Raw genomic sequence first — 25567 nt, forward strand, 5'->3', positions numbered from 1 at the left:
ACTTACTGCCATCGTCAGCAAACTTCATACGTTTCGTGCACGTTGTGTGTGTGTGTGTGTGTGTGTGTGTGTGTGTGTGAATCCAGTCGGGTTCAAATTGAGTTCACAGCTAAAAAGTTGTACTTCATCATTTATTCAAAACTGGTACAATATTATTTCCCAAATAATACTTCCCTAACATGGTTAATTAAGCCATTGCTCACTATTAGCGCTCAACAAGACATGTTTTTTGTTTTATATATTTACCAGAAGATTGTAAGAATCCACGTGGCTCCGGTTTTCCTTTAAAGCGTCCCAAGAGAGCGGCGCTGAAGCAGGAATATTAATAAATCAGGTAAATGAAAAGAACCTCTTATTATCCAGCATTGTGGGAAAGGTGCTTGTTGTGTTTAGCTCGTACGTGCTGTCTTGTATAGTAGACAGCGGTCTTTATTTATACTTTTGCAGTACTGTACAGTACAACAAGTAACGAAAAGAAACAGAACCCGTGCTTTATGTCGGCAGCCGGAGATCAATAGAGTGTGAAGAGACCGACGGCACACCATGGTTGTCTTTTTTAATGTAGATTTCCTTAAACTCCTAAAGTGGTACTTTGCTCGGTGTTTGTTTTTCCTTTCCGGGCTATTCGAAGGTGGGCGGGGCCAAGTGCGACCATCGGAATGGTCTATTGGGAAACTGTGGCGATCCAAAGTTAAGTTAGTTATTGTACTCAAATATTGAAGGTGTTTAAATGACTATAGAATCCGTTTTCTATAAGCTGTAGGTTGATTATTGACCCATGAAAACATAGTTTGAACACGTGACCAAGAAAAAACGATACTTCCGCAGCCTTCAGATGTTGATTTAGAGTCGTAATGTCAAGGTTACCGATGAAGCTTCAAGCTACCCAGAAAAGCCCTGATACAAAATTTGACACATGTTTCGTCTGGGTGAAAAGTCTACCGATGTTTGTTCACGATTGGGATAATCTCTCATCTCGACAGCTCAGAGGGTTCTTGTCCTCCACCCGTTTCCTCACCTCGTCTGTTGTCCTGTTATTCCTTTTTTCACATCAACTTTAATATCAAATATTTTCCCCGGAGCCGCGGCCCGTATCTCAGACGACGCAATATTCACCTCGTCGCAGCCCAGTCGCATGTTTTTAATCATTGTCAGTCCAGTGAAAACATTTGGGAGCAGCGTTCCTCTTCTGCCTTCCACCTCGGACGCTATCTTCTCAATTTCATCAGAAGTTTTTTTTTATTTTTATTCCGGTCTTATCTCAATCACCACAACTTCACCTCTTTATCCTATGAAGAAGCTTACTTATTTTACATGTTCGCTTATATTCATTCAAGGTTGAAATTCGCACGACTAAAAACACTGTCGGCATGGAGTCGATTCTCATTCAGAAATGGAGGAAAACCTTGTGCCGCCCTCAGAGGTCCACCAGTGCTCCATTAATGTGTATCTGATTGGTACAATAATTAATTATTTGGTACAAACAATAACGTCGCCGCGGTATTTCTGAGGCCGTTATTTTGAGGGATGTTGGAGCGGCTGCGATATCAACACCGCCTTGACCCATTGGTCCAGACTCCGTCAGAAAACCAGCATTTTAGGCATGGTGTTACATATGCATTATTATGCAGTTATTTCAACGTCCCTTTCATTAATTTATTGCTATTAAGTCACAGCAAATTGTGTTTATTTCGGTTCCTCACCTCTGTACCAACTCGTTATTTTTCCAGGAAGCGTTAAATGCACCAATAGTGCTCATTTCCGCCGTGGTTGCTAAAACATTTGGTGTCAACCCAGAGTGTAAAATTGTTTCGGGAGAGAATGGGTGCGCAATAGGCTTCCTTCTGTGTGATTTTTCTTCTCACTTGTGCGTGTTAGTCATCGTCCCGGTCACATTAGCTTTAACCTGCAGACCCGTAAGGACACGGGACTGGCAGCACATTCCCACCAGCCCGCTAATTCACTAACGTATTCCTGCTACGTCCTCAGCCTCTATCTCCGCCTGTCTGAAGCTGCAAACTGAACATTACCACTGGGGCCTGAGGACGTTAAATCCCAGCTCCACAGCACAGAGGGGGGAGGTGGGGAGGGAGTGGGGGGGGGGGGCGGCTGTCTCTGATGTTATTTAATCTCGCCGGCCAGGGAGTGAGCTAGTCAGCATACCCCTGATGCACGCTATCAACCTCTGATGACCAGCGAGGGAGGGGGGAGGGGGGGGGGTGGCGCCTCAGGCGGCGCCACGCCGCCGTCGACGCGGGGCCCCTTCAAGCCGTCTCCCTGGCCGGCCGTGACCGGTCGGCACGCCTAATTGATGGCGGGGGCGTGTGCTCATTCGGGGGTCGAAGGAGTCGGGCCCCGCATGATTTCCTCCTGCGCTCCCTCTCCTTTGCAGCAGCAGCAGCAGCGAGGCCCCTCCCCACCTTGGGCTGCCGCTCAAAGTGTGCCTGTGTCCTCCGCTTCCCTGCTACCGCCTCCCTCCCCTGGAAACCCACACACCCGGCAATCGCTCAGTTGCTCGAGCTATCTCAGGAGCCTGTCTTGCTTCAGCCCCCCCTCCTCACCCCCACCCCCACCCAAGAGCATTCCGGCATGAGAAACCACACGGGATTTCACTAGTCCTTTAAAGTCTGCTGCCTCTGGGAACCACTCTTCTCCGTGCAGCATTTTAGTATTCAAGGGATGCGTGACTGGGGAAGGTAACCGATGCTGCTACATTCCGCCGTCTCCTCCTGGTTGTTATTTCTGTTAATGCTTTGCACAAGGTGAAAAAAAAATGTTTTTTTTTCACCTCCCCCCTATCAAGTGATTTTAATTGATCGCTGATTTTTCCCTTTTGTTTTTCCATTCTTTGGTCATCCGGCCTTATCAAACATTCACTGTCGAGATGTCTTTTACGGAAGTCATTTTTTGTTTTTTTATTTTAACACATAAAAGCATCACGACAACAATATACAAATTTTTAGTAATCTTTGAAACCAAAACACATTTACACATGCAACAATAGGGTTTAAGACAATGAGTAACTTATTGAATCATTTAGCTTTTGGAATGTGTGAAACGTCCAGACTATTTCTTAGCTCCAGAACAACATCTGATAGGTCAAATATGTATAGTGTACTGGAATTCATTCTAAATTTGAATGTTTTCAACATAACATACAGTTCTTTTACTGGCATTACTCTCTATCTTTTAAACAGTTACAACCTTTCATGAAAGAAGAAAAATAATTAAGTGTGATAGCCTGTGTGGTTTTGTTAAAAGAAAAAGAAAAAATGTTCTTTGAGAATATGACCTCCAGGCAGCAGTCTGACTCATAAACGCTGTATAAAATCAAATGACGGCCAATTGGTTCGTGCAACTCGTCGCACAGGACAATGTGCCCTGTTCTGCAGCGAGTCCACTCGACTGAGGAAACATGTCAACTAGTCCGTCACTGAAACGCCGCTGTCGTCCGTTGCGTCACCACCCTTGACGAGACACACGCGGCCGCGGCGCCAGGGACGGCCTTAACAATAGCGTGGCATTCAAGACATGGTTTCCCGATGAAATAAAACGCACAACTAGAAGATGACTCGGTTTGACAAAATAATTCAAGTCGAAAGAAGTTAAAGGTTGAGGAATAATCAACAGAATAGATTATTGCTCCAGAGTGTTTTGTGTTTGTTATGTCATCAATCCATGTGGCCTCTTGGGTTTGACGGAATCAGAATGATTGTATGATTGTCTGTTTGAGTCCTTTACATAGGATTGGCTGTAAACCTACAGCCACAACACTGAAAACACATTTATAGACACCAAAAATATACATTATGATACTGTCAAAAGGTACAATAATTACACAGAAAAGGAAATTACAGAGTTAAAACCACACCATTATGTTTTCGTTTATCTTTTTGTCCGTCCACTTTTCTTCTCCTCGTCCTCCCAAAATGCGTTGGGGCGCGTTGGGGCCCTGTCGACCAATCGAGCGCTCCCGTGCAGAGAGTCAAGAGTCCCACCTTCCCTCCTGCGGCTGGATGCGGAGGCTCGCCACTCTAAAAGAACCACCGAAAAGCTTCCCCGCTGCTGACGGGCGTCCTCTGCGGGAGACAAAACGTGAAGGACACAATTTAATTTTCCAGATTTCAAGGTCCCGCCAAGCTTACGCACATTCAGAAAGGAAAAGCAAAATGATGGAAGCCAATAATGAATCGGTTTGGAATCGTAAACCAGGGTAACACTCATTTGAAACGGCAGAGGAATTAAGAATAGTTAAAAAAAATAAAAAAACAGAAGGGCACTCAAAGCCCACCCACCGTACCAAGTATTTCATCAAAGAGCCAGCCAAGGTGATTACATCCACGTCCCACCCACACCCAAATAATCATTACGCTGAGTAAAATATTCAATACAAATTCCCGAGAAGCAACAATGAGGCATTTAATTACTGCGAGCTCGAGCCGCAGTGAGGGGGAACAGTGCATCATTTCAATTTGAGGCCGCGCCAGCAGCCCCCCCCCCCACACCCTCCCCACCCATTTCTCCACCTCCTCCGCCTCCCCCAAAACCTCTGTGGCAGAGTGACAGCCTCTCCTTTCCCAAACTCATTTGGAAGTCAAAAGACATAAAATACAAAAAGTCCCCCACCAATCCCCATGACCAATTAGCACATTTTTTGATTATTATTATTTCTTTTTTTTCCCGCAGTGTTGACAAGGGGGGGGGGGGGGATAGTGCATAATCACAACCAAAATCATTTTAGTCTGAGTGCAGGGCAATTTCACATTGGAATACAAAGTGTCATCTGTGGCTCCTTAAAGGGCGGCCGACCGTCCACACGTGGACGTCGCTGACAGCGTGCAGACGGGCCATCGTTCAGCATTGTCCTAGATCGGCATTCGGGGGATCCATATACGACCATATTACGTCTCAACGCCATCAATATGATGTCGGTTGACGCATTTGCAATAAACACTGAGTTATACAGCGTGAGCTGGTGTGAGGAGATCTGTCTCATGTGTGCGTCACAGTTAAACCGACGCGATTATTCAATTAGTTGATTGGCAGAAAGTGCATGCAGACATTTTTCGCTGAGAAACAGAATACCACAGATCTGCTGATCACAGCCTCGCTCCAACGCCGTTTTTGGTAGCGTGTGTGGCCTTATATCAAAATCTCCGCCTTAGCAAATGCACCGCACGCGTGCTGCGTAATAAATGAACGCCGTTTGAGCCGCGACACTTTTGATTTGAAGCTTTTAGGAGATGTAGGGGGCCGTGCAACTAACATATTCACAAATAGCCTTCTAGTTATTCCAGATCTCCAATTTAAACAAAAGAAGACGTACTAAATGTGGCTAAAATTCAGTGCCTGTGTTTAGTAAAAGCTCAATCTCTGGGTAAAGAACAGCAGAGGAAGTCGACATAATTTCCGCTACGTCCCTCCTAATCCCTGCTTGGAGACAGGTGCGGGAACCGATGTGTGCACCGTAGCAACCATTTACCATTTTTCACACCACATTAAGCAGTTGCTATTATCCTTCCAAGTGAATAATGGAGAGACCCAGAACAGCAGGATACCATCATCACCAATTTAAAGCCCCGAACCAAACGAAACAGCGGCGTGTTTTTAAGGGTCGAGGCGCTCGCACGCACATCTCACGTTGTCTTTTTTGCTTAATTGCAATGAGCTGCCGCCTGCCCTATGTCAGCGTAGGGCTATTAATTCTGTTTTCCTGTTTTGGGGAGGAATTCTCAATACATTTCCATATGATTTTAGATAGCGAGACAACCCGAAAGGATGGGTGAGTGGCACGGAACAGCGGATTTGAAGACGGCCACGTTGTAGAGTTTTCTAATCCCGCCAAACCCCAGAAAAACATGGAGCGGAATACGTTTATTGCTACGTTTGAATGTTTGTTGTGGTCCTATGTGTGAACATAGACGTCCTGTCGATTGTAGAAGTATCAGCATCACAAAATGGCCGTGAATTGGAATCAACACCCCTTTCTTCAAGCGAGGCTGCATGCATGACCGCTGAATTACCTTTAACATGGCTTGCAGAATACAACGACAACCAAATGCATGGAAAAGGGGCTGCAAGGTGGTACAAAAAGACGCAACGCCCCAAAGACCCAACAAAGCGTTAGGTCTTTCGTGACCGCCGGCGTGTCGAGAGCTAACAAGAGGCCATCGAAAAGCTCCCGGTCCCGGATGTTACACATTTAAGGCAGGAGAGCGCAACGGGCATCTACATGCGTATGTGGAGCATTATTCTTAAGTCTTATGGATATGGGGCGCAGATCCTCATCGGGCACAGGGCACTTTAAGCCTCATGCTCGCCCCCCTCCTCCGCCGGTCTAGAATGTGACACTTTAAGAGGTTGAGGCGCGGCGGCGAGAAAGGGGAGGTGTTTATCTGGATCCATATTCTCACATTGATCAGTCCCCCGGTGGAAGTGCGGCTCGCCAGAGACAATAATGGCCCTGATCTGGGCACTCGGCATGTCTCTGTTTTGTTAAGTTCCTGCGTTATCGATCGGGTGGGGCTTCTGAGTGCAGCTTGGATTCACTCCCGGGCCTCGCCGCCTCAGCACAGCGCGGTGACCGGGCACAAAGAAGGCTCAATTAGCACAGCTCCGCGTTCCCTGCTCCCCCGCCGGCATGCACCTTCAAAAATCACTCCGTCAACCGCCAGGGAAAGAATACAGACGAGAATACAGAAACAACGGGGCGGAAGGGAGAGACCGAGGGGGGATAAAAGATATAAAAGGGAGACGGGGAAAAACAACCCGGGAGGGAAAGGTTGGGCGGAGGTACGGGTTGATAGTGGTACACCAGGGACACGAGAGCGACGCCAAGGTTTCACCTCACATCAAGACGCCGTGGCAGCAGCTCAGCCTCACGTCAACGCCGCTGCCTCTGCAGCGGAGCATACATAACAACCTGGCTACAGCGACACACCGGGGGGAAAGACAATTTCCCGCTCTGGCAATGACTGCACACGGCCGAGTGTTGAACCGACTGGAGGAGGAGGAGGAGGAGCAGAAGGGAGCAGGAGGAAGAGATTTCTCCAGACCTCAAATTAACCCCACCACACCAGCGCAGGAGGCAGAGCATTCTAAGTGGCTGCCGGTGGCTCTCTGCGATAACGGCGCAGTAAAACCGACGTGGTGGAATAATTCCCTGCTGATTCCCGGGGAGGCGGTGTGAGGTCTCCGGGCAGCCGCGGCGCCCCGGTGATCCTAACTGATCCTGGCAGGTGCGGGTTAATGCCGCAGCCACGTCGTGTGCTGACGGGAGGCGGGAGGAAGGACCTCGAAATGAGGGGCGAACCCGAGCCGGGCCGCGGCAGCTTTTGCGAACGCTGCTTTTTGACCTCGCCGCCCCCCGTTCACGCGACCACAATCTCCAGCCAGCGCGGTTAAGGCCAATCCTCTCTTATCTTCCCCAGCGCAAATAGTTACGCATGAACGGTCCCCGAAACACCCAGCCCCCCCCTCCCTCCCTCTCCCCCGCCCTGGCCCTCCTTTTCCTCCCCCGCAGCCTTGGCGTCACACCGAGCCGTGGCCAGAGATAAACCACTCAGGACGATGAGGATGATAATGGCAGACGCTGCAGCGCCTCAAAATTCAATCAGCGGCGGGACGTCAAGGCGGATGAGTGTAAAAGTGAAATATGCTCGCCGGCGTGTGTTAAAAGGCGCCGCACAGGGCTCTCAGGAACAACAACGGGCGATGAAGAGAACGATGAGGGGAAAATGCAGAGAAGGGAAAAAAAAAAAACAAGAAAGGGAGAGAAAATGAAAATAATGTGTCTCTACTACTCTGCTTCCCGGCAGAATCCCTCCGGCTTTCTGAGCGGCCCACTTTAACCACAGACTGTGAATAAATTACCCTTTTGAACTCGGGGTGATTGCAAATGTGCCCCGGTTTCTCTTGAGACGTGTCTGGCACTAACCCTCAGCTCTGTGCTCCCAGCCAGCCTTGTCACAGAAGCCCCCCCTCCCTGCCCTCCCCACCAACACACAAACTCTAATCACGGACCCACACAAGCATGCATAACATCATAAAACTTTTAATTCTTCATAATTGGGGATGGACTCGCCTTCTAAACCTTTCTCTTTCTGTGTAGGAACCCTCAAGAATCCCCTTATACACTGGATTTAATAGAATACACGTGTTCGAGGTGGGAAAGTATCCTGGGAAACAGATGGAACAGATACGGGGGAGACCGGAGAAGGAGGGAAGGAAGGGAGGAATCTTAGGGGGAGACGGTGGCAGGTTGAATAGCAGCTTGTGAGAGAGTACGCTCATTATAGCACATGGCCCATACATTACCCCGACAATTCCCATTATTTATTAACTTACAGACGGGGAAGCAGGCCACTTTTCATGACCGCAAATCTTTGGATGCAGCAAAACAAAATATATGTAAAACAGCCTCCCTCCTCTCCTGACGCACAAGCCGCCGCGGACACTTTCCCTAGCAGCTTACTTTTAAAAAAACCTAAATTAGAATTTGTGTAAAAGAACCCTTGGTCAGCCAGTTGGTTTTCTTCTTTTGCCACCAAAACCCTGCACCTTGGAGGCGCCAAATGAATCAATCAGAAAAGTTACATCGAGGAGGGAAGACGAGGAGACAGTGGAACATTCCGGCCGATCTCCAGGTCTAAGGAAGCGCGGGGTGCGAGGGGCGGGGGGTGGGGGGCGTTTGCAGCGGTGCAGTCGGCCTTTACTGATGTGTTATATATTGCCTGTCACTTTATTCTGCCGGAATATTGGGGCGTAGCCAAGCTCAAACCTGGAAGGCATAGCAATCCATCACCTGCACCGTTACAGCCGTCGGAGGGGTGGGGGTTGAAATCTCATCTCGAAGCTTGTAACCAATATTCCAGCCACCCAATGCCGTTTATAAAAGGTACCCCTCCAAGGCCGCCATCACGGACGGACCACTCATCTCGTCATCCACTCTGCCTGCAGCTCGGCATCGCAACACCGTAACGCAAAGGCTTCCACCTTGAGTACGACATTCATGTCCAGAATCAGCAATAACATTCGTCTGGTGATAATCAGTAAGGTATATTGCCCGTGAAAGCATAAGCACTGGCTCTGGCTTATTTGTACTGCCTTCCCCCCCAAAAAGGTTTTGCTATATATTTGAATTAATACTTAATTAAGTGGCTCACTGTTTTTAAAGATACAGTTCAACGGTGGTAATGCAAAGCACAGTTTTTCTTGCTGCACATCACAAAAAACATTATAATATTATAGCTCAGTTAACGTTTTCATTGATCCTTCGACGTGGCCGTTTTCCCATTACGTGTATTTTGACTAAAATAATCCATGCAACAAAAGCCATTTGATCACGTTCCCATGGTAGTAACATTTCTCACAGTTCCCTCAGATTATAACTTTCAGATAAGGATAATTGCATTAATGAATCAAATTTGAAAGAAGATAAGAATGGATGGATGGATCGAAATTGTTGGTTATTTTGTTTGTCACAGTTACTATAGTCACAATGTGACAAATTGTTGTTTTTTTATATCTTCGATCCATCTCATCCTCACTTCAGAAATATGGCAGTATCCAGCAGAATGAGAGGATTTAAAATGCTTGTGGTACATAAAGGCCACAAACGCACCCTCATTACGTACCGTACACTCATTTATCACGTGCGCCATATAAGACAGACTTATTAACCTTATGAGGATGACAGTAATGATTTAAATGAAAGACTTAAGTGTGTGATCTTAAGTATTCATCACTAATCAGTTGAAATGGTTTTATCAGCATTTCACTCCCTGAGGAATCAAGGTGAGAGAAGAGTAACCGTGGCCCATAAAAAACCAAGCTGATGCTTCATTTTCGGACTAATGCCGACCCCGGACATTTAACAGCTATTTTTTTATGCTCGTATTCTGTACAGATTATGGACTTTGAATAGCCAAATGGAGTTGAATACCCTCAGCCATCTCCTTAACGTATTTTTCCTCTAAATAGCACATGTATTGAGATGACCGCCCGCTCCCATACGCTCTAGACACCTTGCACACAAACAAAGAACTGAGCACACTAGCGTTGTGGTAGCGTTCCAAAACTGAAACTACAATCTCTTAATATGAGGCACGGCCTTGCTACAGGCGTCCACGCAAGCAAATCAAGCTAAGTGTATTGCGGATGTTTGTGAGTAATGAGGAATTTTGGAGGTTTTCTTTTTTTTTTCGCTGACTCGGCACGGTTGAAGTGGGGATAGAGGGGCGGGGGACGTATGATGGTGTGCTTAAGAGCTGTGCCAGGGAGAGGCGGTCACAGGGGGGAGATTAGGCTGAGGGGCAGCGAAGGAAATCCAAATCCATCTCCATCTCAGAAACATCCTAAAGCAGATTACTTACTTCAGTGCGAGAGGAGAGGGAGAAAAGAGAGCGAGGAGCAGAGGAGCGTGAGACGGATGAGGGAGCAAGAGGAAGAGAGAGAGAGAGAGAGAGAGCAATTAGCATAGATGCAATTCTGGCACAGTCCTCTGACTTGATATTTGACCTTCTGCGAGAGTCTTGCCAAATATCAGCTGAGGGGCGCAGACGGACCATATGGCAAAGTGCTGCTGGGGGCTGAGTGCAGTGTGACTCGGAGCCTCCGTATGCTAATGGTGGAATGTAATTACAATGCGGTATTCCTGTAGGACGTATATTTTACTAGCCCCCCATTGGAGTGGGTTTGCAGTGAGACGGCTCAGTGGCTTCAGGAAATACAGTTTGTTTTTTGTTTTTTTGTTTTTTACCAAGCGCCGAGGGAGCCGCTGAGCGGACGGGTGCACTGGAAGCAGCCCAGTGAGGCTGCGACAGCACTGCAATGGGTCGGTGTTGATGGGCGAAGTCCTACGGTTGACTTGCTTTCCTGCGGGCCACGCCCCCCCCCCCCCCCCCCCCCCATCAGTGATGTCACAGCAATTTTTTTTTTTTTATCAGCTGTCTAACACCTGCTAAGCCAAAATAGCTGAAACATGGGGTGAGCGATAAACCCCAAGCAACAAGGTCAGCTGCTGCAATGGAGCGGGGAATACTCGCTTATTACGCATGCATCCAAACCACATTGCCTGATGCCTGGCTGCCTGTTTTTAATTAGATGTTCAGCATTGAGGTTAATGACATCATCTTTGACCATGACGATGTATCAGTATCCACAGGTAGCATACAGGCTCACAACAGAACGCCATAATTGGGTGTTAACGGTGGATGAAATACAAATATTTGGGTATTAAAGGTTTGACTGGCTGGCTTGTCCCTCTATCTTGACAGTGGTCCATTCGACGGATATTCTGTGAAAGAATCAACAAACCCGGCCGCTGTGACGCACAATACGAGCTCCCACAGTGCTTCCCTACAGGGTGATGCTTTCTGCTGCTGGAACCGGGCTTTGCCGCTTCAATTTAGCATGCATGCAGTGATCCCCCGAACCGAAGCCCCGCATAGGCAGCGTCCTCGGGTCAGAGGCTGCCGCCTGCAGCCGTCGGGATCACCCAACTACTGCTAAGTGCAGCGGCGCTTTCCTCCCTTTCAATTCCCTTTACCTAAGTGCCTTTGTCCAAGCGAGGCCATTTTCACCATCAGCTGCTACGTCGCTAACTGTCCTCTGGGACCAAGCTTTATGCGGAGACTTGAGAGGAGCCATCAGGTGCCGCTGGGATTTCAGAGCGGGGGGGGGGATTGCAGCAGCCAGGTCAATTGAGCTGCGAGAAGGGAAATCAGAGCAGCGCGAGCGGGTTAGATGGGCTGGCGTTGCAGGATGGGAGCGCGGAATGAGGCGTAAGATGAGCAGGACACACGTTTGAGTGTGCAGATACCTGAGGGATCTGGTATGGAAATCCCCAATTTTTCCGCCAAGTCTCAGCCCTTTGAACAGCGCAAGACGTCAGCAGGCACGGCGTGAAGCCATGTGGGTGTAACGAAGCGAGGCCTAAGCGAGGCAACATGCTGCCAGTTCTCTGAAATGTTAAATTGAAATGCAAAGTAGGAGCAGGCCTTCTTGTTTTGAGCAGATTTTTCAGCATCTGTGTGGGAGCCCTTAAACTCAGAAGGTCTATACACAGAGTTCTGCATATTTACTGTAAATCAACATAATATTTAGGTTAGGATTTGAAAATACAAACAGCTTAAGTTGAATCTTTAATTGCGCTCCCGTGATGGAGACTTGGGTCGAACCAATCTGTCCATCAAATGCAGTTACAAAAATGCCAGTTAAGTAAAGTATTAAGACTTACACAGATACAACACCTTTAGCGTTACGCTAATCATAATACAGATTGTATAAGCAACCACATGATGGAGGTTACTCTTAAAATCACCGATGGAGTCTAACAGTGGGAGGAGCTATTTCGGGAGCCTCGATCAACAACGTGAAACTTTCTGGATTCAAATAAAAATGGAGGAAAAAAAAGAGCATGAGCGAGAGGTCACGGATGAATGTGGGCGAGGAAACAGGAGAAGAAACAGCGCACGCCTCGCCTCATTAGCAGCGGTGCGGAGCCCTTGAGCGCCGCCCTTAACCCCCGACGGCTGCCCAGCGGGTCCGGCAGGTCACGCGGTGGCGGCACTGGGCGGCTTCCAGGAGTCAGCGCGTGTGGTTCGGGAGGTGTTTCCTGCCCAGGCGAGCTGCGCTCTCAAAACTTCACAGAATAAATAAACAGCCCGAAGGAAAAGAATTCAAGTCACAAGGTGACTCTGAGGGTCACATGGTGATTAAAAGGAGCAAAAAGCAGTAAAAACAGAATTCTGTTGCATATTCTGTTATTATATGTAAATCTTTTCAAATAACAGGACCGTTCCAATAAAGCGAGTGCTGAAAGAGTATCGCAGACATCTTTCATTTTTTTTAGAGCAGCAATTACACATTCATTTCCGTTTTATACATGTGTGTAGACTATGTACGTCAATGCTCAGGTCGGTACAATGCGCAGTGAAGATTTGGGAGGTGACACCTACAGGTGCCCATAAAGCCACTCACTGCTTTGGTTTGGAGAGACGTTTATCTTTGTCTCTGGAGAAGCCTGATTCCAAGAGGCGCATGCCAAAAGGGAAAAAACACTCCTCTAATGTATTCATACTTTAATAAAAAAAAATCCAAGGCCGTGTCGAAAAGGAAGTCTTAATTTGGTTTCATTTCATTTAGTTTAAATACACATGCGTAGTCAGCTCTTTGGGAGTGTGGGGGGAGGAAATTCAAAAGAAATCAAGGATTAAAATCATCTGGTTTAAGTCATGAAACTAATAGATCAGTTGCCGCAAAGCAAAAACAATGAATTACACAAGTAGGCTACAGTTAAACCGCAAGGTTGAAACGCGACAAAGACATAAAATGAGCGAGATATCGTCGGGGGAAAGCCATCGGGCAATTTAACACGCTAAGGGCAGCATTTAAGACGAGGCTAATCCGAGCAACACCCCCCCTCCCCGCCCCCCTTCCCTCCACCACCACGCGCTTTGACATCCGAGCTCCGCGCCGATCAGAAAGCGGAACACAAATCGCTCTCGGAGCAAATTGAAATCATTTCACTAACCGAACAGACAGACCTACGGAGGAGTGACCACAAACAGCCCGATGGTTCATCAGTGGCGCGGGACAAAGGGAGGAAAACATGCACCTGATGTCATCAACTGGTGCATCATAAATCCCATCCCTTGCCTGGGGGGGCACAGACTGACTTCACGCCTCCGTGACTCTCTAACCCCAGGGTTTCTATCAAAAAAAGAAAGAAAAAAAAAAAACTAGAAATATCTTCCTGGGCATGGTGTCAGATGCTTGCCATGAAATATTCATGATGTGAGAGCCGAGCCACAATAGAGGAGGTGGCAGCATGCGAGGATTTGACTTGCAGAAACTGAGACGCTTAAACCACATTGACCGATTCCTCCCATCACCAGTTGTCACTCACAAATTCACTTTCACGCCAGTTTTCTGGGATGGATGGATGGATGACACAAAGCCATCTGTCACTTACCGCCTTTTAACCTATAGATATGAACTCATTAGTCTGCAGACGGGCAATTTTATCGCCCTGTATATTTCATTTCATCGGTTTGGCAAATATAATGAGGTTGACAGAGATTGGAGTTGTCTCTTGCTTTTGCGGCTCGATGGTGTAACGTGCATCATGTGGCTTTACGAATGAGGTGTTTCCATGATTACACCAACTATACACAAACACTGTATATGTATGCGGCATATATAGGAAGATATTAAGAATTGGCGGCCAAGGATTTTTTTTTTTTCAGGATTCTTTTAATGGCAACCACATTTACTTTTTTTTGTTACCAGATCTCTATAAGCATTTGCACAAAATTGATCCAAAAGCCTCGGACATGCGATGTGATTGGATGTGGCCCGTAGATACGCTGGTCTATTGTTGGCGAATCCGTCCCCTCAGCACCAGGCAACGGGAAGCATCATGTCAACCAGACCCAGAGCGGGAAGCACAACATTCTGAGCCTTGGAGGAAAAGGAGCAGTTCCTCCTCCACCTTAGAATTAAAGACGGTGACTTGATGCCCTCGTAGAAATCAATTCCAGTCTTCTTAATTGCATGCATACATACATGATTGCAGGATGGGGGAGTAGGGGGGGGGTTAATGCATTAACTTCTCTTAAGTTGATTAAATTCACAACCGGAACGGAACTGATGAAACTACACGACTCGGCTCACTCCGTCCTGTTGAATCCCCAGTTCAGCAGAACGCCCTGAGCTGTCAACACACATACAATTAAAAGAAAAACTATGGGGACAGCGTGATCCACAGGTATCAGATCCAGCCGTAAACCGAAGACCGGGTTTGAGCCACAACTGAACGGGAAGGCTATGAGGTTGAAGCAAGAATGAAAGATGGTATTTTTTCGCTTCCTGGCTTTGCTTCTTTACTCTGCAACCAGCTAGAGTTGCATAGTATAGAGCTTTCTCCTCCTGACTGCCGACTTTACACTTATATGACATCACACACGCACACTCACACACAAAATAACTACTCTGTTCGTTTTATTTTGAGGGTATATTGTGAAAGAGTAATGAAGAAACCGTGCAGTACTGTGGTTGACCACTGGGGGTATGAAGCCACGATGGCAGGCTCTTTAAGGCCGCTCCCTACATCCCGCTGGATATACAACACTGATACTATTTGAACACCTTGCTATCAGCAGCGCAGCTAAACAGCCGTCGACGGACATTTATTCCGTTGAAATAAGGTTACATGATGTTTTTACACTTTTTACACAGTGCAGTTCAAAAAGACTCCATTGTTTGAACAGCTAGCTTTGCCGTTTTTGTGTTAAAATCACTGTCGACTCGTATTTTCTTCCTGTGACATGAATGCCACATAGCACCATAAACCACTATCATTGTAATTAATTAATGGATGGACCTTCAGTTATTTCGTTGATATCTGTATAGGATTTTACTATCATACGGTATTTTTATGAGACCGATTTACCTATATCTGATTCTAAAAATTCCCGATTTTAAAATAATTCTGATATATTGTTATATTCTCTGCATTGAAAGGCAAACTGACCTGGAATGCTGATTATGTTCCTGTGTGGTTTATTCAGTAGGGTCCTGTGTTTAAGGACGATGTAACACTAGCAGGACGGTGTAATACTAGCTAAAGCCTAACAGGGTGTCTTATCAACCCTCACAGGAAGAAGCAACATGCATGGAGGCATTTGATAAATTGACAATAGGGAATACCATGTTCAAGGAAGGTTTTCACTTGAGTCACTCATTTTGCCACTGGCTTTGTTGCGCTTTACTTAATTAGGGCAATATTTTTTAAATGGTAGGGCTTTGTTGTTTGCATTAGAGCCAAAACGCACAAAATGTGCAGGAAATTCAAAATAAGTCAAGATCACATCATTTTTATGGGGAACAAAAACAACTCGTGGCAGCGCTTCCTCTCTCATTTTAAACCCTGTGACGCTGAAGACTTTTCCCCTCGCACTTTTTCACATAACGACGAGATACCTTTTAACTTCCCAGCCAGTCATCATCAATAATTGATTCTCCTCTGTTTAAAATTTAAAGTGCCACACATTAACGTCCTCCCGCACCTGCTCTTTCACGCTGTCCGTCCTCTGCTAGGCTGCTTTCTACCCTCGTCTCCCTCTCTCCCCCCCCTCTCCCCGCTCTCCTCGCACCATAGTGAAGACAATGACAATGAGTTTCCTTTCACCGCTGAACCAAGGATGTTAAATCAAACGCGGGGGGGGGGGCAGAGGAGGCGACAGACCACGTAATGTAAGGCCGTCGTCCAGACGCCTCCGATTACGCTTTGGCCCTAATTGGTGGCGGTGGCAAAAGCGATGAATCCTCTCTAACGGTGCCGCGCGGTTGTTGCCTCTCGGAGCGCGACAACGGCCCCCGGGAGGACATCGACGCGCCGCAAATGGAAGCTGACAGAAAATCCACACGGCACGACCAATCTAGGGGGAAAAAGGGCATGACAATGAATAAAGGGGGCCCCCGTGCTCTGAGGCAGCCGAGGGTAGCTCGCAGGGAGGATGTGTATAATTAAGCGGTGTGCGTCGTGGTTCAGATGGCAAAGTCCTATTGTCTTGACAGGAGCTTAAGGTTGCCCTTTAGCTGGAGATGCGTGGCGGCGAACAGCCTCGTTTTTCTTTCTTTTCTTTCGCCCCCCCCTCCCCCAGACCCCTGCGACCAAATTAATCTGCAGTTTTAAAGCTCGAATAAATCCAGTCAAGTGAGAGATCTGCGGATCTCACGGCTGCCTCTCCATCGGGGTTTTCCCTTTTTTAAATTTTATTATTATTTGGGTGACCCCCCCCACCCCCCCTCTCATTTGCCCACAGAGATTGGCTGGCAGCACTCGGGCTTATCTCCAGGGAGGCAAAGGTTGGGGGAGGGGGGGTGAAGGCCACAGATTTGTCCTTATCTATTCTGAGCACACCTAAAACAAATTAGACCTGGCGGCCATTGCTTATTTGGCGCCCGTGCTCTCATTAAGGCGCTGAATCCGAGCTATTTTTCCTCAAGGTCCCGCTTCCTGCCATTTTGGGCCTTGTCTTTTAGCACAATAGCAAAGGTTCCTAGGCAGCCGCGCCACCTTTTCATCTCACCCATTTCATGTAGACAACAACGGCGCACAAAGAGCGTGGGGGGGGGGGGGGGGGGGGGAGAGGGAGAGGGAGGGAGACTTACACTAGGATGCTGTTTTCTTGCTCAAGGCTTGACGCTGGCCTTTGGCATTTGTTTATTGAAAGGAAGAATCTGTTCAATTAGAATTTTGTTCTCCTGCCTTTTCTACATCTTTTTATGGTAATCATCAACCCTGAAGCCTCTTTGAACGTTGTTATTTCACGCATTCTGTCTTTAGTTGATATGAACGTCGAAAGCAGAGGTGCTGCTTACGTCCAACTGTCCACGTCATAAAAATATTTTTTTGATGATCTTTATATCAGGTTGTATAGTTAAGGAGGTTGTGGTTTGAGGTACTTGTCTACAGCCGTACTCTGATGGAGGGTGAGTCATCAAGCAAAAGCTTGAAACACAAAGGAATTATACGTGCAGACGGTGGTATAATCCGGGTGGTGTCTGGTTGGACGTGTTGGAGAGTTTCCCTATAAAACCGCACCGGTCAGACTTTTTGTTAAATGTATTAAACGTAGATGACTTTTGACGAATCTTTAAGCCTAAAATAACAACTATGGCTTACATCATCCAAATGATCATACAGATCACACACATATAAAGTGTAATAACTGCATGCGTATATTTATCTAGAGTTTTGGTTAAGAGAACAATATATAACATTGGAGTGACAAACTTGGGGATATTTGTTTTGTAAGATGTATACAACATTCTTGACGAAGGTAACCGTCCGATCAAGTCAAGTCGTTGGATAGTAAAAACCCAACAGAAGACCCAACGATCACAAGATCAATAACAAAACATGATTTTCAGTATTCTTGGAGGATTTTCTTTCAGGAACATAACCGTTATCCTCCAAACGAAGCAATCTGAGAACGGAAGTCCGTGCTTGGGTCACGGCCGCACCGAGGCCTTGACTGGCAGGACGGGTCAGGACAAGACCACTCGTCGCATGTGGACGCACTCACCATGGGAGTTTTAGTGCCACACTGGCATTCATAACTTTTACATTTGCTGAAATTAAAGAAAAAGTCTACAGCCGTTTTCACGATTCTCTCCTCAGAAATAACCGAAGTGGAGTAAACAGACGAGGTAAACAGAGCTGAAAACTCAGCTCACCTACTTGTGAGTATTATTGCATTTGAAAGTTAATGAAGGACCTTTGAGCCATAGGAGCTCAAGCTAAGCAAAGGTAACTGCTCGGGAAATGTTAGGTTAGATGAGATTCCTCTGCCAGACTAATCCTTCCTGGAGCCTTAGAGCGGCACGCAGATGGAGGGAGGAAGGGGGAGAGAGAGGGAGGGAAAGAGGGAGAGAGAGAGAGAGAGAGAGCAGGATCTGCTGCAGAACAGCACAGCAGTGACACGGGGCAATTCTCTAGGGCCTTGCATTAGCGCGCTAAATTAAAGGGGGTATTAGATTAAATTGGCTCTCCGATTTCAGGGGTGTGAGTAAAATTCTGATTTGCATTTTCCACCGCTGCTTAAGATATAATTAGTTCAGGGTGATTCCCATGTGGAAAACACTGACAGCCAAATCTAACTGGCTGCCAGCAGCTTATCGTCTCTTCCAAGGCAAAAGGTGCACTCGGCTCACGTTTGGTGTGTGTGTGTGTCTGTGTGTTTGCGGGTATATGGTGCTCGTGTGAGAGTGTGTCGCCGTTCACATGTGATTTAGCACGCGCGGGCTGTAAATTCTCCTTCCCAACTTACTCAAGCAGCCTTCCCCTCACACTTTGAATGCCACTCGGCCGTGAGCAGCCATCGGCGCCACCAACACGCTGAAAAGTGAGCGCTCCCTCTAAATGTACGGAGAGAAAGTTTGCTTTGGCGAGGAGCGCAAACTTCACGCCTGTGAGATGCCTTTAAAGTCCAAGCCGGTTCCGTAGCACACGTTGTGCCTGTAATTACAGGTGCAGAGTCAAAAATAACAATTACTTCGGAGGAAGTCCATAATATGAATTACTGAAGTCGGCGAGGGGGCTTTTAACAGCGTGTGCGGATTTGTTGGAGGGGTTTTCACGCCCGCGGTAATTCTAACCATCCTTTCTTTAAATGGGTGTTTTCAAACGTCGGCCTACCCATGCATTATGAACGCGAGGGCGAGCATCCTCAACACCTGCTTGGGGACACCTGTTTGTCTTAATAGGAACCTTTCAGAATGTTGGGATCCCAGCTCAAACTTCATGCATTGACAGAAGTCCTCCATGCAGCACTAGAGGACGTGCGACATCAATTATGAGAATCATATGAATAAATGATAATATGTTATGTCACAGCACTACTGGGTCGGGAGCGTTTGCATTCAGGTACAATCTTGATCTACTTTGAGTCCTTCCATCGTTTCCGGATCACTGAAAAGCAGCCGGCACAGGTGATGTTACATTATAAAACATGCGGAAACCACACCTATTCCAAAGTATTGTACATTTATGAACAATAATCCCACAATCTCGTGGCACAAATGCATAATGAACAAAGGAATCTATACACGGTGTATCTCCCATGAGTAGATTGGGTAATATTTTACGATTAACCTCTTTTTCCTCTCTGCGTAATCACTTAATTAATTAGCAAAACATCGGGCCCTCAGGTTACATTTGCTGCTGACTCATCCATCCAAGCTCATGTTAAGTCAGTGAGCAAGTGGAGACTTCAAACACATTCAAAACTTAACATTCGTATTCCGCCTCTGCCAACGAAATGTCAGCTCCTAAATGAATCTATTAAAACGAACCTTTAAAAAGCACCCTGCCCTCCGTTTGTGTGCTAATGAAGCCTCCTGCTACTTTTCAATTAAGCGGAGCTTAATGTGTTTTTTTTTCTTTGTTTTTTTCAGACTCTGCATCCTTCTGCATATGTATCATGCCACACATTGATCCATAATTGCCCATAATAAATGATTTCCTTTTAACCCCATTGTATGTGCACAATCAATTCATACAGGATCAGGGGGAAAGAATCATTTTGGGTGCCCCCCCCCCCCCCCCACACACACACACACACGCAAAACTTAGCGAGTATGTTTTGAGAAACGCCATCAGCATCCCCGACCATTACTCTCACCATCTCTCGGTGGTCGGAGGCTGAGGCTTTGTGGGATATTGATTCTCCCCATCCAGGGATGGTTTCCATAATTGGTTAAAATGACCGGGTGTAGAGAGGGACGGCTCTCTGCTGAAAACCATTTCCCAGCCCCGCTTGGAGCGGAGCCAAGCTCGGGGTTGTTCGGATGCGTTCCAGCCCAGCCTGACTGGCAGCAATTAGGGGTGTCTGAGCCAAGCTCAGCTTGCGCTCCACACAAACACCCCTAATTACTGCCAATTAGGCTAGGCGGGTAGGCAGATTTGAGAAGCCGGGAGGGTGGGGGGGGAGGGGGGGGGCTGTTCAGGCATGGGTGGGCATGGAAACAATTTTCAAGGGCTTAGAACGTGACTGGATGAAAAGGTTAATGCTTTGGAGTGCAAGGGGGATAATAACAAAAGAAGGGGAAGCAGAGCCCCGGTTCTCACCTCCAGCGACGAGCCCGGCTTCTTCTTCAACTCCTCGCATTTCCTAAATTTGCAGATCTGGTGGCCCGTTTTGCGGTTCCGACAACTGCTGCAGACACCACAGTTGATTAGCCGCCTGCAGGGCGCACAGACCCCACACCTTTTCCGTTTCTTCTTCGCTGGGTTTCCACTGGATACCGAGGAATTATTCTGTGGGCAGTCTGCCAGATTGGCAATTTGAAACGCACTGTCTGTAACGGCTGCTGAGGCTGCGGGGGAGTGAAGGGCTGTCATGACGATGACCCCGGGAGGTAATGAGATGCCCCCTAAAGCCGGGATAGCGGAAAAAGTTCCAACGCGTTCTGGGAGATTCATTATCTCTGCTTCAGCAGCGCCGCATTTCAGCTTGTTCATGCATTCTCCTGCTAAAGGTCTGCAGTGTTCGGGGGATAAGGTAGAGAGGAAATTATTATTTGCCATTTGCAGCGTCTCTGGCGGCACGCCAGGCTTCCCCGGCCTCTGGGAGTCATTTCTATGCATGCTGGTCCTATTAGGGTTTATTGCCGCTGATTTCCTTCCCCAGAGCATGGCGTTATCGCAGTTCCAAGGGGACATGCCAATTCTAGCACTGGGGAAAATGGGCGTTGTGATGCGGGCAATCTTGGCAGTCTGCGGAAATGCCCCGTTGTTTTTATAAAAGTTTGCAAAAGACCGGTACCTTTCCATTTCTGCGTTGTAATCCAAGAGCTGGCTTAATCCACCATCCTGAAGAATATCCTTTTGTAAGAGAGACACGTCTGCGTTCTGTCCGGTTTCGATGCAAAGCGCATTGTTTATGTTGGCCATGGCTGAAGAGGGGTTGTCAATGTTCAAGGAGAAGAGAGGGGGCGTACGAACTGGAGCTGGTTACCAACAGTGCGCCACCATGCTGGTTTTTATCTTTCCCCGTGCTAAAAGTGAGAGAAAAAAAAACAGACAACAACATTTACACATAAAAGAGGCAAACGTTTTCAGTCGGATCAAATTTTATTCCTCTCCTTCAACTTTTTTCTTGAAGATAAAAGCTGAACTTTTGACAAAATCTTCAAGCACATTGTTTACGTCCTGCGTTTTCTAATGGAACTATGACAATTAGTCAGAACTGATTTTCATGGGGACAATAACGTGATAGCGGTGACGGACCAACGGGCCATTATTATAATAGGGGAGTGAATTAGCATGCTTCACAAAGATGCCACGTTTTCAATTCTTTTTTTTTGAAGTCTTGTCAAAGTATTGTTACATATTTTGCAGAAAGTCCAATCAGCTACTTCACAGAATGAATAAATACATACACAATACAGATGAGGGGTACGTTCCATCCAAACACACGACTTGAATATTCAAAAATATCCCTCTTTTGAAAAGTTTGAATCCCTACTAGGACTCATCTTTTTTTACCCTGGGCTTTCCAATATAAGCTCTTAAAAATAATCTGCTTTCGGTGCCCCGAAGGAACATTCTTTCGTATTTCCACACGTTTAAAGCAAAGTGGACCATCCACGTAAACACGACCCCTAGTCCGGCCTCTTAAGAGCACCTGGTACCCATTCATGGCCGCCTCGGTAGCGTTTCCTCAATGACAGTACAGATAGCCTCTGGTGGATTTACATCCGGATCATGGACCAGGCCAACGACAGTGTCAGCTGCCTTGGGATGGGGGGGGGGGGGGGGGGGGGCTGCTCCATTTCCCCTCTCTCTCTCTCTCTCTCTCTCTCTCTCTCTCTCCACCAGTGTGGATTTGGTTTCCACAGATAAAAGCCCATTAGACACATCTCCCCCTACTTCCATTACCTTTTTTCTGGGCTTTCTCTCTTAATTGCCAAAGCTGATCCATTGCTGGAACACTAAAGCATTTCAAATCACTGCCATGGTGCTACCCAGCAGCCGTCTCAAAAAAAAAAAAAAAAAAAGAATAATAAATATACACACATGGAACTGGAGAGTTTGTAGCGGGTGGCGTTATAAAAGTGCCCCGAGTACTGAAGTATCTCCTTCTGAACAACAAATTCTATTCTAATTCTATCGCGGTGTCGTCCCAGTGTCCGTGTCAGCGTTTAAGAAATATACACTTCCCACGCGTTAACTATCCAACATTGTTTCTTATAAGCCATTGTGATTCTTTTTTTTTTTTTTTTTTTCCCCTCACACAAACGTGCAACCCAGAGCCGCAGGTTAAATGGCGACGTGGCGTCCGAGACAACCTGCAGCCAGCAGTAAACAAAACCCTCCTCGGCTTAATGATCATCCCTCCTCAGGGTCATTATTACTTAATCAATTCACCCCTGGAGCGAAATACGCAGCCCAAAGGCAATCAAGTCACGGACATTGATTTTCAGCCTGTAAACAAAGTTTAGAGAGACAGAAATGTTCAATACCTGCTGGAGAGAGACACAGAGGGAGGGAGGGGGAGAGAGAGGGAGAGAGAGGGAGGGAGAGAGAGAGAGGTAGGGAGTGCGAGTGTGTTTGAAGAAAGAAAAGTGAGAAGAAAAAGAGGAAGCCGCGTCGAAGCGCTGTGCCGCCGCTGCACCGCGATGCCGTTAATTACACTCGCTCTGGTCCGAGGTAGACATTCAGATCAAAGGTCATGCACAGATAATCCAAAGTGAGGGGGGGCGGGGGGGGTGGGGGGTAATGGTGCAAAAAAAAAAAAAAAACCCGACAAAAACGGATCTGACATTGACCGGCTCACTTGCGGCCACACAAGCGCCGAATCGGGATGGGAAAGCGGGGGCGGACGCGTGCAAGGGGACGGGCGAAACATGGACGGACACACACACACACAGGCGGGGGGGGGGTGCAGGGGACAGAGGGGGGGGAGAGGGAGCGAGCATCACCTACCAGGTTCCTGTTGCGATGAGCTCCCAAGATGCTACCAGCCTGCGACCGCGTAACGGCACATGACGGCGAAGCGATACGCGGGGGGATAATAACGCGAAAAGATGCGAGAAGACGCGCGGGGCCGCCGGAGGAGAGCGCGGCGCGCGCGTTCGCGCGTGTGTGCGTGCGTGTGTGTGTGTGTGTGTGTGTTCAGAGCGCTCAAAACAAAAGGAGCATTTTTATCGACTTTCTTGTCACGTTAAAAAAAAAAGAAAAAAGAAAAGAAAAGAAAAAATGTTCGCAAAGTGCGTAAATAAGCCAAAGGGTGTCGTAGAAAAAGGAGCGGGGATGGGGGGGGGGGATCGCAAAAGGTTTTCTTTCTCTTGATCCGGGGGGCTGTATTGCGTGTCTGCCTGGTCTCTCTGCTCCGTCCGTGTCTCCTGTCGCTGTGTGTGGCTGATTGGTGCTGAGGTGAGGAAGCAGGGATGTGGACACCTACTGATCATTGGCTGGAAATTACTATAGAAACACTCGGGAGGTGGGAGGGATGGATGGCTCAGGGCGCCCTGTGGGGAGGGAAATATCTGCGTCTTGTCCTCTTTTTAAAAAACAATTCGTGTTATTCTTTTTTTTCTTCATTTCACCAAATTTATATTGTTGAATACATTTCTTTCATGACGAAGCGTTTAGATAGAATGGAGGGTGGGGGGGGGGGGGGGGCTGTCATTTGTCAGATGCGTCGTTTAATAAGGATTGGGGAAACTTGTCAAATTAATTTGAATGGAGCTGAGCTGTGATTAAGATAAAATGCCTCCGCCGGCATGGAACCCCCCCTCCCCCCCTCCTCTTACACCCCCCCCCCCCCCCCCTCCCCGTCCAGCGACAGCCATAATTACTAAGACCTCCGGGATTCATCACCATTATAAATCCCGCCTCCTGGCCACCCATGCCTGCAGCTCCCACAGGCTGACAACAGGAGCAGGCAGGGCACATTTATTCCACGGGCCCCCATGATGTGTGACAACGTGCGTTCATTCGCGCTGAAGCCCGTAAGCTTTGATTTAAAATTAAATTATTATAGTAAGCATGCGCGTCACACATTATTTCCCCCACATCAGCATTTATCTAAAAGGTAAACATGGGACCATCACCTGTATTTACACGGAGAATAATGATTCATTCACTAAACAGGTTTTAGTAAACTACATTCTAAAGATACAGTGTTGGACTGCAATATTATAATTTTACCACATGAATGTGCAAAGGGGAACAAAAAGTGATTTGATAATGCTTCATCAGTGAAAAACTGATTTCTTTGGAAATCAAGTCAGGTAAAAGTCATTAATGAATCTGTATGGAGGAAAATTGTTTTCATCAGCAAAGCAAAAGTCTCAAAATCCGTCACGTCGGCTGACAAGTTGGGAGCCCCTGCAGCTCGTCCCCTCAGGCCTCTTACCAAAGCCACTCCCCCAAAACTACCACGAGGAAAGTAAACAACAACATGGCTTCCAAGCCGGCGCCTGGTGGAGCACTGGTGTCCCTCAATGATTACTCCTGCAGAGTGCGTGCAGGTAGGCGTGCAGGTGGCCCATCCAATCATTCCATTGGGGCCAAATGCAACGATTGGATGAGCTCATTACAGTCGTCCGACAGCCCCGCCCACTGTTTGATTCATTCCTCGATGTTTGGCAAAAGAGATTTACAACAAAAAAAGGTTTCTAAAATACTTAACTTAATTATTCCATGAGGCTTAACACATAAAATGACATCGTGCCACAGAGGAGAAAACAATCCCACCATTGCTTCTACATTCCGACAGGTTCGGGAGTAAACAAACTGTCAGCTGCACGACACATTTCTCAGTCATACAGCCCCTCCAGGTGAGCTGCGTGACACCGGCCTATAGGCTGCCAAAGGCAATACTTAGATAAAGTTAGCGCGAGATGGCAACAGAAAGGACAGGGAAGAAGCCTAGCCTTAACCACGCTAAATGTTTTAAATTTGTGAATATCCGTTTAACGTCCTTCAGTATAAAATTCAACCATACACGCAAATGGGGAAACTCCATCATTGACTCTAGGGATACTGAAC

The 25567-nt window shown here is 47.2% G+C and overlaps 1 protein-coding gene across 2 annotated transcripts; it reads right to left on the bottom strand.

The window, feature by feature from the left end:
- Window positions 1–2889: 2889 nt before the first annotated feature.
- Window positions 2890–23975, bottom strand: cxxc4 (CXXC finger 4). Of its 2 annotated transcripts, none has more exons than XM_040187577.2 (3): window positions 23498–23975; window positions 20639–21567; window positions 2890–4079 (listed from the first exon to the last, which is right to left on the bottom strand). In XM_040187577.2, exons 2-3 carry the CDS (start codon window positions 21461–21463, stop codon window positions 4035–4037), a joined length of 870 nt encoding a protein of 289 aa, XP_040043511.1. In that variant the 5' UTR covers window positions 21464–21567; window positions 23498–23975; the 3' UTR covers window positions 2890–4034. The 2 variants fall into 2 exon arrangements, with proteins under 2 accessions (XP_040043511.1, XP_077965200.1); XM_078109074.1 differs by lacking the exon at window positions 23498–23975 and adding an exon at window positions 23035–23488.
- Window positions 23976–25567: the final 1592 nt, after the last annotated feature.

Source organism: Gasterosteus aculeatus, chromosome 9 (genome assembly GCF_964276395.1).
Source record: "Gasterosteus aculeatus chromosome 9, fGasAcu3.hap1.1, whole genome shotgun sequence".
Classification (NCBI taxonomy): Eukaryota; Metazoa; Chordata; class Actinopteri; order Perciformes; family Gasterosteidae; genus Gasterosteus; species Gasterosteus aculeatus.